Source organism: Procambarus clarkii, chromosome 27, assembly GCF_040958095.1.
Source record: "Procambarus clarkii isolate CNS0578487 chromosome 27, FALCON_Pclarkii_2.0, whole genome shotgun sequence".
In the NCBI taxonomy this organism is placed as follows: Eukaryota; Metazoa; Arthropoda; class Malacostraca; order Decapoda; family Cambaridae; genus Procambarus; species Procambarus clarkii.
In genome coordinates, this window is record NC_091176.1 from 14493357 (window position 1) to 14507710 (window position 14354).

At 46.9% G+C, this 14354-nt stretch overlaps 1 protein-coding gene across 1 annotated transcript in view; it reads right to left on the reverse strand.

Annotated features, from left to right (window-relative positions):
- Positions 1-258: 258 nt before the first annotated feature.
- Positions 259-14354, reverse strand: part of LOC138369154 (serine-rich adhesin for platelets-like) — a 97875-nt gene continuing 83779 nt past the window's right edge. Inside the window, exons 4-6 of the mRNA XM_069332088.1 lie at positions 1348-1674; positions 940-1222; positions 259-818 (exon numbers count right to left, since the gene is read on the reverse strand). Of these exons, the coding sequence (XP_069188189.1) occupies positions 259-818; positions 940-1222; positions 1348-1674 (1170 nt within the window). The remainder of the gene's footprint in view (positions 819-939; positions 1223-1347; positions 1675-14354) is intronic.

A 14354-nucleotide genomic window follows, 5' to 3' on the forward strand; every position in this document is an offset into this window, starting at 1 on the left:
TCTTGAGCGTTGTCCACTCAGCTACCAGACCCCGTAACACAGGCTATCAGACCCCGTAGCGCGCGCGTGTGTGTTGATATCACAGTAATGTGGAAGGGGGTCATGATACGTGAGGCAACGGTGAAGATAGTGAGGTGGCTACTGAGAATTACTCCGCTTGACAAGCAGAACACGTGCAGTGATTGATCAAGAGCTGCTCAATCATGGTCATTTGCATACCAGTTGACGCTGCACTGGCAGTGGAGATGGGTGTAATGGTCACGTTGCCAGTGACAGGTTGTACACGGTGACTGACTGACCAGTGTACACGGTGACTGACTGACCAGTGTACACGGTGACTGACTGACCAGTGTACACGGTGACTGACTGACCAGTGTACACGGTGACTGACTGACCAGTGTACACGGTGACTGACTGACCAGTGTACACGGTGACTGACTGACCAGTGTACACGGTGACTGACTGACCAGTGTACACGGTGACTGACTGACCAGTGTACACGGTGACTGACTGACCAGTGTACACGGTGACTGACTGACCAGTGTACACGGTGACTGACTGACCAGTGTACACGGTGACTGACTGACCAGTGTACACGGTGACTGACTGACCAGTGTACACGGTGACTGACTGACCAGTGTACACGGTGACTGACTGACCAGTGTACACGGTGACTGACTGACCAGTGTACACGGTGACTGACTGACCAGTGTACACGGTGACTGACTGACCAGTGTACACGGTGACTGACTGACCAGTGTACACGGTGACTGACTGACCAGTGTACACGGTGACTGACTGACCAGTGTACACGGTGACTGACCAGTGTACACGGTGACTGACCAGTGTACACGGTGACTGACTGACCAGTGTACACGGTGACTGACTGACCAGTGTACACGGTGACTGACTGACCAGTGTACACGGTGACTGACTGACCAGTGTACACGGTGACTGACTGACCAGTGTACACGGTGACTGACTGACCAGTGTACACGGTGACTGACTGACCAGTGTACACGGTGACTGACTGACCAGTGTACACGGTGACTGACTGACCAGTGTACACGGTGACTGACTGACCAGTGTACACGGTGACTGACTGACCAGTGTACACGGTGACTGACTGACCAGTGTACACGGTGACTGACTGGCCAGTGTACACGGTGACTGACTGGCCAGTGTACACGGTGACTGACTGGCCAGTGTACACGGTGACTGACTGGCCAGTGTACACGGTGACTGACTGGCCAGTGTACACGGTGACTGACTGGCCAGTGTACACGGTGACTGACTGGCCAGTGTACACGGTGACTGACTAACCAGTGTACACGGTGACTGACTAACCAGTGTACACGGTGACTGACCAGTGTACACGGTGACTGACTGACCAGTGTACACGGTGACTGACTGACCAGTGTACACGGTGACTGACTGACCAGTGTACACGGTGACTGACTGACCAGTGTACACGGTGACTGACTGACCAGTGTACACGGTGACTGACTGACCAGTGTACACGGTGACTGACTGACCAGTGTACACGGTGACTGACTGACCAGTGTACACGGTGACTGACTGACCAGTGTACACGGTGACTGACTGACCAGTGTACACGGTGACTGACTGACCAGTGTACACGGTGACTGACTGACCAGTGTACACGGTGACTGACTGACCAGTGCACAAGATGGCAGACTAACTGACCAATGCAAATGTTGATTTGCAACCTTCAAATGGCACAAAATTATACAATGAACATACTAAACAAACCCGAAGTGGCAGAAGATGATGCCACCGAGAGATAAGATAGATATACAAATATATAGCTATAGACAGATAAAAACAGATAGATACATAGAAGCCCCTCTCGTGCTATAGTCCGGGGCTCGACTGACTAGGTGGGCGGGGCTAGTTGATGAACGAGAGCCTCTGAATAAGGGGGAGTCAATTTAGAGCCCATACAGATGCCCGCGGTGGTGGATGCAAGTGGATAGAGGGGGTGGATTAATTAATATCTGGATGTAGTGGGTGTCAGCCAGCGGGAGATAAGCAGGCGGAGGGTGATGGATGAGCGGGGAGCAGCAGATGGAGAGGGAGATAGAGAAGATGGTAACTGATGAGTCCGTGATTAACACATACTCTGGGAGGCGGGAAGAGAGAAAGATGGGGTAAGCGAGGGAGAGAGAGAGAGAGAAGGGAAAAAGGGAGGGGAAGAAAGAAATGATGATGGGGGGGGGGGAGAGAGAGAGAGAGAGAAGGGAAAAAGGGAGGGGAAGAAAGAAATGATGATGGGGGGAGAGAGAGAGAGAGAGAGAGAGAGAGAGAGAGAGAGAGAGAGAGAGAGAGAGAGAGAGAGAGAGAGAGAGAGAGAGAGAGAGAGAGAGAAACTTTAGAATTTGGAGACGTGAAGATCAACTTCAGTTCAAGAGCTGGCACCAAATGTAATAATGGCTTACAAGAGGAAATTGCCAAATCTAATACATTAATTAAATCAAATTAATCAAAATTTAATACAAGAAACATGAGGGATGGCAAGTCAGTGCATTAAACAACATACAACTTGAAATGCTCAATAGTGAAAAAACACTATTTTTTTTTCTAAAAACGCATCAAGTTAAATATGTACAAATTACCATGTACTCTCACATGTGCACACTCACGGGTCAACAATAGTGTTCCTGTTCGAAGGGGAAACGTGGAAGATATAGGGTGGAACAGTGTGACCATCAAGAGGTGCGTTGTTATCAATAACGTATCAAGGTAAAGATTAGATAAGACAGAGAAGGGAAGACACAATGCATATTTTGTTTTTTATGTTATAAAAACATCGATACAGTCTCCCTTACATCAAAGGCCAGATCAAAAGGATGGTCAAATGCTCTCCCGCAAGAATAATTTAGGGAAATACATTTAGGGAAGTGCATTCAAATATCAGAGCTAAAAAAATGAATATACAGTCGACGTAGCACTCTATGCAGCCATCTTGAACCATATTGACTTGACCCCCCCCCCCCACAGGAAATATTCATGAAGTCAAATGTGAAATATTTGGTGTGATTCCCATAGAGTTTTAGTTATAGTTCCCCGATGCCAAAAAACCTCTGTGCATCAATTAGGTCATTTATAATTGGGAGTATGAGGTTCTTGCTGTCGATCTTCCAAGAGAAGTTTTCAATTGCTTGAAGAGCAGACTTTGAATCACAAAATATACAGAGTAAAGGGTCTCGAATCTCCTTTGTATGGATACCTTCACACACAAATATAACCCATCATAATGAGACAGACATTGCAGCCAAATTAGCGTGTAACAAGGATGAAGTTGAATTAGATCTAGGTATCCCAATCTCTGCTGTCAAAACTGTATTGGTCCAAACACTCAGATCTGATAGGAAAGAACTTACTGACTCCCAACGACCTGAAAGTACTAGTATAAAAATCTATGATTTGTTCAGATCTGAAACGTATATCTATGGGCAGCACAAAACGTCCACTAGACTGTGCGACACAGTGGTTGCAAGGATCAGGTTGGGTTACCGTTACCTGTGGCAGGTGGCTCCAGGTGACGGATCTCCCAATCCTGAGCACTCCAGTTGCAAACTCTGTGAGCAGGAACTACGGCACGATCTCCGGCACTACATCACTGAATGCCCAGTTATTAGACCTTTCAGACCAGTTGGCATGAGGTACCTGGAGCTTTGCAATTACTTTATTCACTCTCGTATTCTTGAAGATATCCTCACAGTATACCCAAAATTTGCCAGTGCAGGCTATTAAACATATGGCCCTGTATGACTAACCATCCTGCGAGATGGGGACTTTTATTACCACTGCTACCTTATTCAATCTTGTGTTGTTGATATCCTCAAAATGCATCCGGAGTCTGCCAGTGCAGACCGCTTATCACTTGCCTCTGTATGACTAACCATCATGTGTGATGGGGATTTTTTTAGCATCACCTAGTTAGCTTTTTTGACACTGTATTCCACTTCATATAGTCTAGGGTAGCTGCACTAATGCAGATGTAACTAATGTATTAATAAAAAAAAAAAAAGGGCCACAAATAAAGTAATTTTCACCGAAAAAACAAACACTTTCAGCGGTAGGCCGCGTCAGGTCCTCACTTCCCCCATTGCTCCTCCTGCCCATTCCTCCTCTGCCCAACTCTCATCTGCCCTGCCCATGCCTTCCCTGCCCATGTCTGCCCTTCTGCTTTGCTCATTCTCCTCCACGACAACAAAACCACGATTACCCAACTTCAAATCCGGATTTTCCACGAACGCTGACTAATTTTCCTCGAGAATCTCAAACAGAAAAAACAAGAGCCCGTCCAGCCAAGCAGGGCAGGACAATGGCGGCACGTACGTCACCTCCAAGACCGACAAAGCCTTGGCCTCTAGGTCACGTGGTAATGCAATGCACTAACACTCAAGCGGAGGAGTAAGTGGTGAGTGGGAAGGGATGGGAGGGGTGGGGGGGGGGGGAGAGGCAACAGGGGCCTTAAACCAACAAGTCGAAATGTTAGGAAATCCAACGGTGATTCGGGGAAGCAATGATGAAATTCTCATTGTGCACAGAATCCGGATTGCTTGTGATCCACACGCCAGAATCCGGTGTGTGTGTGTGTGAGAGGGGGGGGTGAGGGAAAAGGCTAGGTGAGCGGGGCAGATGATGAGATAGTAATTCCTGTGATATTTCCAGTTAGCGTTCAAGACATACTACGTCATGCAACCATCTTGAAATATACCGACATGACCCTCCCCCCCCCCATCCCCTCACCCTAGGCAATTTTCATGATGTGTGAAATATTTGGTGTGATCCCCTTAGAGTTTCAGTTATCGTAATAATATATTTTCTGAGAGGATATCTTCAAGAATACGAGAGTGAATAAAGTAATTGCAAAGCTCCAGGTACCTCATGCCAACTGGTCTGAAAGGTCTAATAACTGGGCATGTAGATATCCTCACAGTATACCCAAAATTTGCCAGTGCAGGCTATTAAACACATGGCCCTGTATGACTAACCATCCTGCGAGATGGGGACTTGTATTACCACTGCTACCTTATTCAATCTTGTGTTGTTGATATCCTCAAAATGCATCCGAGTCTGCCAGTGCAGACTGCTTATCACATGCCTCTGTATGACTAACCATCCTGTGTGATGGGGATTTTTTAGCATCACCTAGTTAGCTTTTTTGACACACTGTACTCCACTTCATATAGTCTAGGGCAGCTGCACTAATGCAGATGTACCTAATATGTTAAAAAAAAAAAAATTCTGAGAGACCTGTACAGTTGTTTCAGTGCTCCTTAATAAATGTTCCGAGAGAAAGAGAAGGAAAAGGGAGGAAAGTAAAGGGGGGAATAGGCGGGTAGACCAAGGGGGTGGGGACGAGGTCGTCCAGGAGAAGATGGGCTGAAGAGTGGGGGAGAGAGGGGGGGGGGGGGAAGGGTGGAAAAAGAGAGGGAGGGGGAAGAGACTTGGCTACATACCACTGCACCATGACCTGTACCACTGCACCAAGACCTGTACCACTGCACCATGACCTGTACCACTGCACCAAGACCTGTACCACTGCACCAAGACCTGTACCACTGCACCACGACCTGTACCACTGCACCACGACCTGTACCACTGCACCACGACCTGTACCACTGCACCACAACCTGTACCACTGCACCATGACCTGTACCACTGCACCATGATCTGTACCACTGCACCAAGACCTGTACCACTGCACCATGACCTGTACCACTGCACCAAGACCTGTACCACTGCACCAAGACCTGTACCACTGCACCAAGACCTGTACCACTGCACCACGACCTGTACCACTGCACCACGACCTGTACCACTGCACCACAACCTGTACCACTGCACCATGACCTGTACCACTGCACCATGACCTGTACCACTGCACCACGACCTGTACCACTGCACCACGACCTGTACCACTACACCACGACCTGTACCACTGCATCACGACCTGTACCACTGCACCACGACCTGTACCACGACCTGTACCACTGCACCACGACCTGTACCACGACCTGTATCACTGCACCACGACCTGTACCACTGCACCACGACCTGTACCACCGCACCACGACCTGTACCACTGCACCACGACCTGTACCACCGCACCATGACCTGTACCACTGCACCACGACCTGTACCACTGCACCACGACCTGTACCACTGCACCACGACCTGTACCACCGCACCATGACCTGTACCACTGCACCACGACCTGTACCACTGCACCACGACCTGTACCACTGCATCACGACCTGTACCACTGCACCACGACCTGTACCACTGCACCATGACCTGTACCACTGCACCATGACCTGTACCACTGCACCACGACCTGTACCACTGCACCACGACCTGTACCACTGCACCACGACCTGTACCACTGCACCACGACCTGTACCACTGCACCACGACCTGTACCACTGCACCACGACCTGTACCACTGCACCACGACCTGTACCACTGCACCACGACCTGTACCACTGCACCACGACCTGTACCACTGCACCACGACCTGTACCACGACCTGTACCACTGCACCATGACCTGTACCACTGCACCATGACCTGTACCACTGCACCATGACCTGTACCACTGCACCACGACCTGTACCACTGCACCATGACCTGTACCACTGCACCACGACCTGTACCACTGCACCACGACCTGTACCACTGCACCACGACCTGTACCACTGCACCATGACCTGTACCACTGCACCACGACCTGTACCACTGCACCATGACCTGTACCACGACCTGTACCACTGCACCATGACCTGTACCACTGCACCATGACCTGTACCACTGCACCACGACCTGTACCACTGCACCATGACCTGTACCACTGCACCACGACCTGTACCACTGCACCATGACCTGTACCACGACCTGTACCACTGCACCATGACCTGTACCACTGCACCATGACCTGTACCACTGCACCACGACCTGTACCACTGCACCATGACCTGTACCACTGCACCATGACCTGTACCACTGCACCCCGACCTGTACCACTGCACCATGACCTGTACCACCGCACCACGACCTGTACCACTGCACCATGACCTGTACCACGACCTGTACCACTGCACCATGACCTGTACCACTGCACCACGACCTGTACCACTGCACCATGACCGTTACCACGACCTGTACCACTGCACCATGACCTGTACCACTGCACCATGACCTGTACCACTGCACCACGACCTGTACCACTGCACCATGACCTGTACCACTGCACCACGACCTGTACCACTGCACCACGACCTGTACCACTGCACCACGACCTGTACCACTGCACCATGACCTGTACCACTGCACCACGACCTGTACCACTGCACCATGACCTGTACCACGACCTGTACCACTGCACCATGACCTGTACCACTGCACCATGACCTGTACCACTGCACCACGACCTGTACCACTGCACCATGACCTGTACCACTGCACCACGACCTGTACCACTGCACCATGACCTGTACCACGACCTGTACCACTGCACCATGACCTGTACCACTGCACCATGACCTGTACCACTGCACCACGACCTGTACCACTGCACCATGACCTGTACCACTGCACCATGACCTGTACCACTGCACCCCGACCTGTACCACTGCACCATGACCTGTACCACCGCACCACGACCTGTACCACTGCACCATGACCTGTACCACGACCTGTACCACTGCACCATGACCTGTACCACTGCACCACGACCTGTACCACTGCACCATGACCGTTACCACGACCTGTACCACTGCACCATGACCTGTACCACTGCACCATGACCTGTACCACTGCACCACGACCTGTACCACTGGTCGTGGCGGTAGGAAAAAAAAAGAGAAGTGTTTACACCTACCGTTTCACAGGCGTAGCAAATAATACGAAAGATTTCGAAACAAAAAGAAATTAAGTTAAACCAATCTTCAAAAGGTATATATATATATATAAAACAAACATGTCCACCCGAGGAAGGTTTGAGGCGAAGGCTAATCATATTGGTAGCCGCCATGGCGCGCTGTCTGTCCTCTTGACCCGCGCATAATTTTAATATAACTGAGTGTAAATTGGTGTGTGTGTGGAGAGGCGGTGGGAGTGCGCAGGAAGAATGCGCACGCGGTCGCGCGGCTCCAGGCGGGGACTGGTGGCGGCGGCGGCGGCGTAGTGTGTGATTACCAACGGCCTGTTAGCCGACGCCCCCGCCTCGAGGACCGCAGTGTACTCCGACTCCTCCCAAACCGCTTCTGAAATACTCGGCATATTTATATATTATATTATATTATATTATATATATATATATATATATATATATATATTAGTCCTCGAATTATGCTGGTAAACAAGACATAGACTACAATAAAATTATAAGGATAACTTCATTCGAAATCAGGCGTGATCACACTACGTTCAGCTAACACCATTAAGGCTATTAAGTTGACTGTTATAGAAGTTGCTAGACAATATACGCACACAAATCAGACCCAAAACACGAGATAAAATGTCCAACACCATCTGAGGTTCAGATCTAAACTTGGACACATCCCCTCGTCTCTTCCCCACAGTTGAGAGGCGGGACCAAAGAGCCAAAACCCAACCCCCGCAAGCACAACTAAGCGAGTACAGTCTAAACTGTTCGACCACTTTAGTTGTTAAATATAAGGACCAAACTACTATTCAAGCTTTGAAAAATGCATCCACACTTCCATTGGTCAAACACCGACTCAAAAGACCCTTTATAATACAGTACAGTCAAAATGTCTGTATCACAGTGTAATCTGAATTCTGAATCACAGTTCAAATAGAATATCTAAATCACAGAAAATCAGACTGTCTAAATTACAATGTGATCAGAATGACCACATTACAATCAGAGTGTCTCAAGGCAACAGGTTACTCAGGTTCTGGGGAGAATTAGACATTATATATATATATATATATATATATATATATATATATATATATATATATATATATATATATATATATATATATTAGTATATTTTGGTAGCAGTCTTTCCTGTAGACATATTTTATTAAATATGACCGAAAAAGTAAGATTAATAATTCTAACACGAATTTTCTCAATCTTTCGTACATTATGCTTCACTGTTGGAGGTAAATCAAAAATCACTTCTCCAAAATTCATTTTTATTTCTAGTCTGACGCGACACGGGCGCGTTTCGTAAAACTTATTACATTTTCAAAGACTTCACAAATACACAACTGATTAGAACTTGCGTTTCCCTGATTTTATATCTACATTTGAGTGAGGTGGGAAGGGTGATGTGGCATTACATTTGAGTAAGGTGGGAAGGATGATGTGGCATTAGAGGATATTAATAGGGTATTAAAAGTATCAACACAAGACAGAACACGAAACAATGGATATTGAATAGAAGTGTTTGTAGAAAGCCTATTGGTCCATATTTCTTGATGCTCCTATATTGGAGCGGAGTCTTGAGGTGGGTAGAATATAGTTGTGCAATAATTGGCTGTTGATTGCTGGTGTTGACTTCTTGATGTGTAGTGCCTCGCAAACGTCGAGCCGCCTGCTATCGCTGTATCTATCGATGATTTCTGTGTTGTTTACTAGGATTTCTCTGGCGATGGTTTGGTTATGGGAAGAGATTATATGTTCCTTAATGGAGCCCTGTTGTTTATGCATCGTTAAACGCCTAGAAAGAGATGTTGTTGTCTTGCCTATATACTGGGTTTTTTGGAGCTTACAGTCCCCAAGTGGGCATTTGAAGGCATAGACGACGTTAGTCTCTTTTAAAGCGTTCTGTTTCGTGTCTGGAGAGTTTCTCATGAGTAGGCTGGCCGTTTTTCTGGTTTTATAGTAAATCGTCAGTTGTATCCTCTGATTTTTGTCTGTAGGGATAACGTTTCTATTAACAATATCTTTCAGGACCCTTTCCTCTGTTTTATGAGCTGTGGAAAAGAAGTTCCTGTAAAATAGTCTAATAGGGGGTATAGGTGTTGTGTTAGTTGTCTCTTCGGAGGTTGCATGGCTTTTCACTTTCCTTCTTATGATGTCTTCGATGAAACCATTGGAGAAGCCGTTATTGACTAGAACCTGCCTTACCCTACAGAGTTCTTCGTCGACTTGCTTCCATTCTGAGCTGTGGCTGAGAGCACGGTCGACGTATGCGTTAACAACACTCCTCTTGTACCTGTCAGGGCAGTCGCTGTTGGCATTTAGGCACATTCCTATGTTTGTTTCCTTTGTGTAGACTGCAGTGTGGAAACCTCCGCCCTTTTCCATGACTGTTACATCTAGAAAAGGCAGCTTCCCATCCTTTTCCGTCTCGTAAGTGAAACGCAGCACGGAACTCTGCTCAAATGCCTCCTTCAGCTCCTGCAGTCTTAGTCGACATGAACTTGAAACCGGCCATATACTGCAGGTATGTTGACGACATTTTTACACAGGTACCTGATGTCAGACATCTGCAGGAGCTGAAGGAGGCATTTGAGCAGAGTTCCGTGCTGCGTTTCACTTACGAGACGGAAAAGGATGGGAAGCTGCCTTTTCTAGATGTAACAGTCATGGAAAAGGGCGGAGGTTTCCACACTGCAGTCTACACAAAGGAAACAAACATAGGAATGTGCCTAAATGCCAACAGCGACTGCCCTGACAGGTACAAGAGGAGTGTTGTTAACGCATACGTCGACCGTGCTCTCAGCCACAGCTCAGAATGGAAGCAAGTCGACGAAGAACTCTGTAGGGTAAGGCAGGTTCTAGTCAATAACGGCTTCTCCAATGGTTTCATCGAAGACATCATAAGAAGGAAAGTGAAAAGCCATGCAACCTCCGAAGAGACAACTAACACAACACCTATACCCCCTATTAGACTATTTTACAGGAACTTCTTTTCCACAGCTCATAAAACAGAGGAAAGGGTCCTGAAAGATATTGTTAATAGAAACGTTATCCCTACAGACAAAAATCAGAGGATACAACTGACGATTTACTATAAAACCAGAAAAACGGCCAGCCTACTCATGAGAAACTCTCCAGACACGAAACAGAACGCTTTAAAAGAGACTAACGTCGTCTATGCCTTCAAATGCCCACTTGGGGACTGTAAGCTCCAAAAAACCCAGTATATAGGCAAGACAACAACATCTCTTTCTAGGCGTTTAACGATGCATAAACAACAGGGCTCCATTAAGGAACATATAATCTCTTCCCATAACCAAACCATCGCCAGAGAAATCCTAGTAAACAACACAGAAATCATCGATAGATACAGCGATAGCAGGCGGCTCGACGTTTGCGAGGCACTACACATCAAGAAGTCAACACCAGCAATCAACAGCCAATTATTGCACAACTATATTCTACCCACCTCAAGACTCCGCTCCAATATAGGAGCATCAAGAAATATGGACCAATAGGCTTTCTACAAACACTTCTATTCAATATCCATTGTTTCGTGTTCTGTCTTGTGTTGATACTTTTAATACCCTATTAATATCCTCTAATGCCACATCATCCTTCCCACCTTACTCAAATGTAATGCCACATCACCCTTCCCACCTCACTCAAATGTAGATATAAAATCAGGGAAACGCAAGTTCTAATCAGTTGTGTATTTGTGAAGTCTTTGAAAATGTAATAAGTTTTACGAAACGCGCCCGTGTCGCGTCAGACTAGAAATAAAAATGAATTTTGGAGAAGTGATTTTTGATTTACCTCCAACAGTGAAGCATAATGTACGAAAGATTGAGAAAATTCGTGTTAGAATTATTAATCTTACTTTTTCGGTCATATTTAATAAAATATATATATATATATATATATATAATATGCGAACAAGCCTGAATGGTCCCCAGGACTATATGCAACTGAAAACTCACACCCCAGAAGTGACTCGAACCCATAATACCAGGAGGAACTGGTGTGTACAGGACATCTTAATCCACTCGATCATCACGACCGGTCAAAAGCTTATGGTAGCCGAGGCTATTTTGCCCATCAGCCCGCCGGCACTCTGATGGTAATCTTGGGCATAGTATTTTATCAAGTCACCTCATTCTTTGGGGCACACGTGAGGAACATGTGTTCCTCATTATTACTTACATTTTGGAACACCATCCATGTGTCTGCTGGAACACCATCCATGTGTCTGCTGGAACACCATCCATGTGTCTGCTGGAACACCATCCATGTGTCAGCTGGAACACCATCCATGTCGTGTCTGCTGGAACACCATCCATGTGTCTGCTGGAACACCACCCATGTCGTGTCTGCTGAAACACCACCCATGTCGTGTCTGCTGGAACACCACCATGTCGTGTCTGCTGGAATACCACCATGTGTCTGCTGGAACACCACCCATGTCGTGTCTGCTGGAACACCACCCATGTCGTGTCTGCTGGAACACCACCCATGTCGTGTCTGCTGGAACACCACCCATGTCGTGTCTGCTGGAACACCACCATGTGTCTGCTGGAACACCACCCATGTCGTGTCTGCTGGAACACCACCCATGTCGTGTCTGCTGGAACACCACCATGTGTCTGCTGGAACACCACCCATGTCGTGTCTGCTGGAACACCACCCATGTGTCTGCTGGAACACCATCCATGTGTCTGCTGGAACACGAGCGTTCAGCCGACTGGCAAAGGTCGGTCTGTGCTCACTAGAGACGCTGGTCTGTTAATGACGGGATAACAACTGATCGCTTGTTACAGCAGACAATGACTTGTACTGTCATGGAAGGTACCATTATCCACAATAGCTACTCAGTCTATTACTGAGTATTGACCTATTGACCCAATACTAATGGGTATTGACCCCCATTGTTTATTATGGTTGCTGCTGAGGACACCACTATGCTTAACTACCCTAACCTAACCTAAACGACCCTAACCTAACGTAAACTACCCTAACCTAACCTAAACTACCCTAACGGTTTCTCTCCAAAAGTCATCACAGTTCACACACACGAGCCAACAGGTGACCTCTAAACGTCCCAGCTGGCCTGCGGTTCTCGCCAGGTCGACATGTATACTCACAGTATACTTGAGTATACATGTATACTCATAGAAACCGTCTTACAACGTCATACAACATGTGGGAAGATTCCCCTGCCATATTCATGCGAAATACGCCATTTCTAATCATGTTCTAATCAATGAAGCGTTGCCAAGCAGACATAACAATGACATTTCAATCCTTACCAACACACACACACACACACACACACACACACACACGCGCGCGCAGATCAAGGTGCATTTGTTAATGAATATACACTAAGCATGTATACTGTGTATATACAGAGAGAGAGAGAGAGGACTTTAATCTTCACCATAGTCAAGAGTGAAAGCATACCTGAGGGGCCAGGAACAAGGAGGCTTTCAGAGCCCCTAATGATCAAGTAATTTTTAAAATATTATTAAATACATATTATTATTATTATTAATTATCATATTTATTATATCGGAGGGCTTGCCCGAAACGCCGTGAATTATTAGTGGCTATGTAATAAACTCAATTATGTATAAAAAATTATCGCCATTATTACACGAAATGCTTTATTACAAATTAGAAATTATTGCTATTAGTTGTATCATCAAGGCCAAATACCTGCTATTAATTTGCACCACTTGTCCTGATGACTCGGAGGGTCTGGTAAGCTGCGGTGTACAACACTCGCCTGGTGGGTGTAGCTTACCAGGTGTTACTGTGTACTCGGCCTCTATGTACTCGCTGGGTTGAGCTTGGCTCCTAAGTCCCGCCTTCCGAGCTTTCTTACATTAATGCGGTTACCTTGCGATGATTTCTGGGCCCTAGCGGCCCGGTCCGCGACCAGGTCCTCACGCTTTCAGCATATTTTCATGTAAAGCTTTGAATCGAATGTTCATGAGTGGGTCTCGCCTTCGGTGTATGTAGGACCCGGAAAGTCCCCCCTTATCCAAGTTTCTGAAGGATAAGTCTGGATGCTGGTCTGGATGTCATATGCAACTGTTCTTGTTCTGCTAATGTGGGCTTTTGGCATTGGATTTTGGGTTCCATTGTCCATTCCATTCGCTGGTCTGTTCCATTTGTCCATGTCCATTCGCTGGCCTGTCACCTTTTCTGATTGAAGAATCTGTCTTCTCTTCATCCTATACTGCTGCACTGGTCTTCGCACTCCTGTTCCCAGCCTTATAACCTTGCATTTGGCTGGGTTAAATTCTAGCAGTCATTTTTCAGATCACTTTTGGAGTGTGTCCAATTGCGCTTGCAATGCATCACAATCTATCTCTGTCCTGACTTCTCATTAGTTTTGCATCATCTGCAAACACTGATAT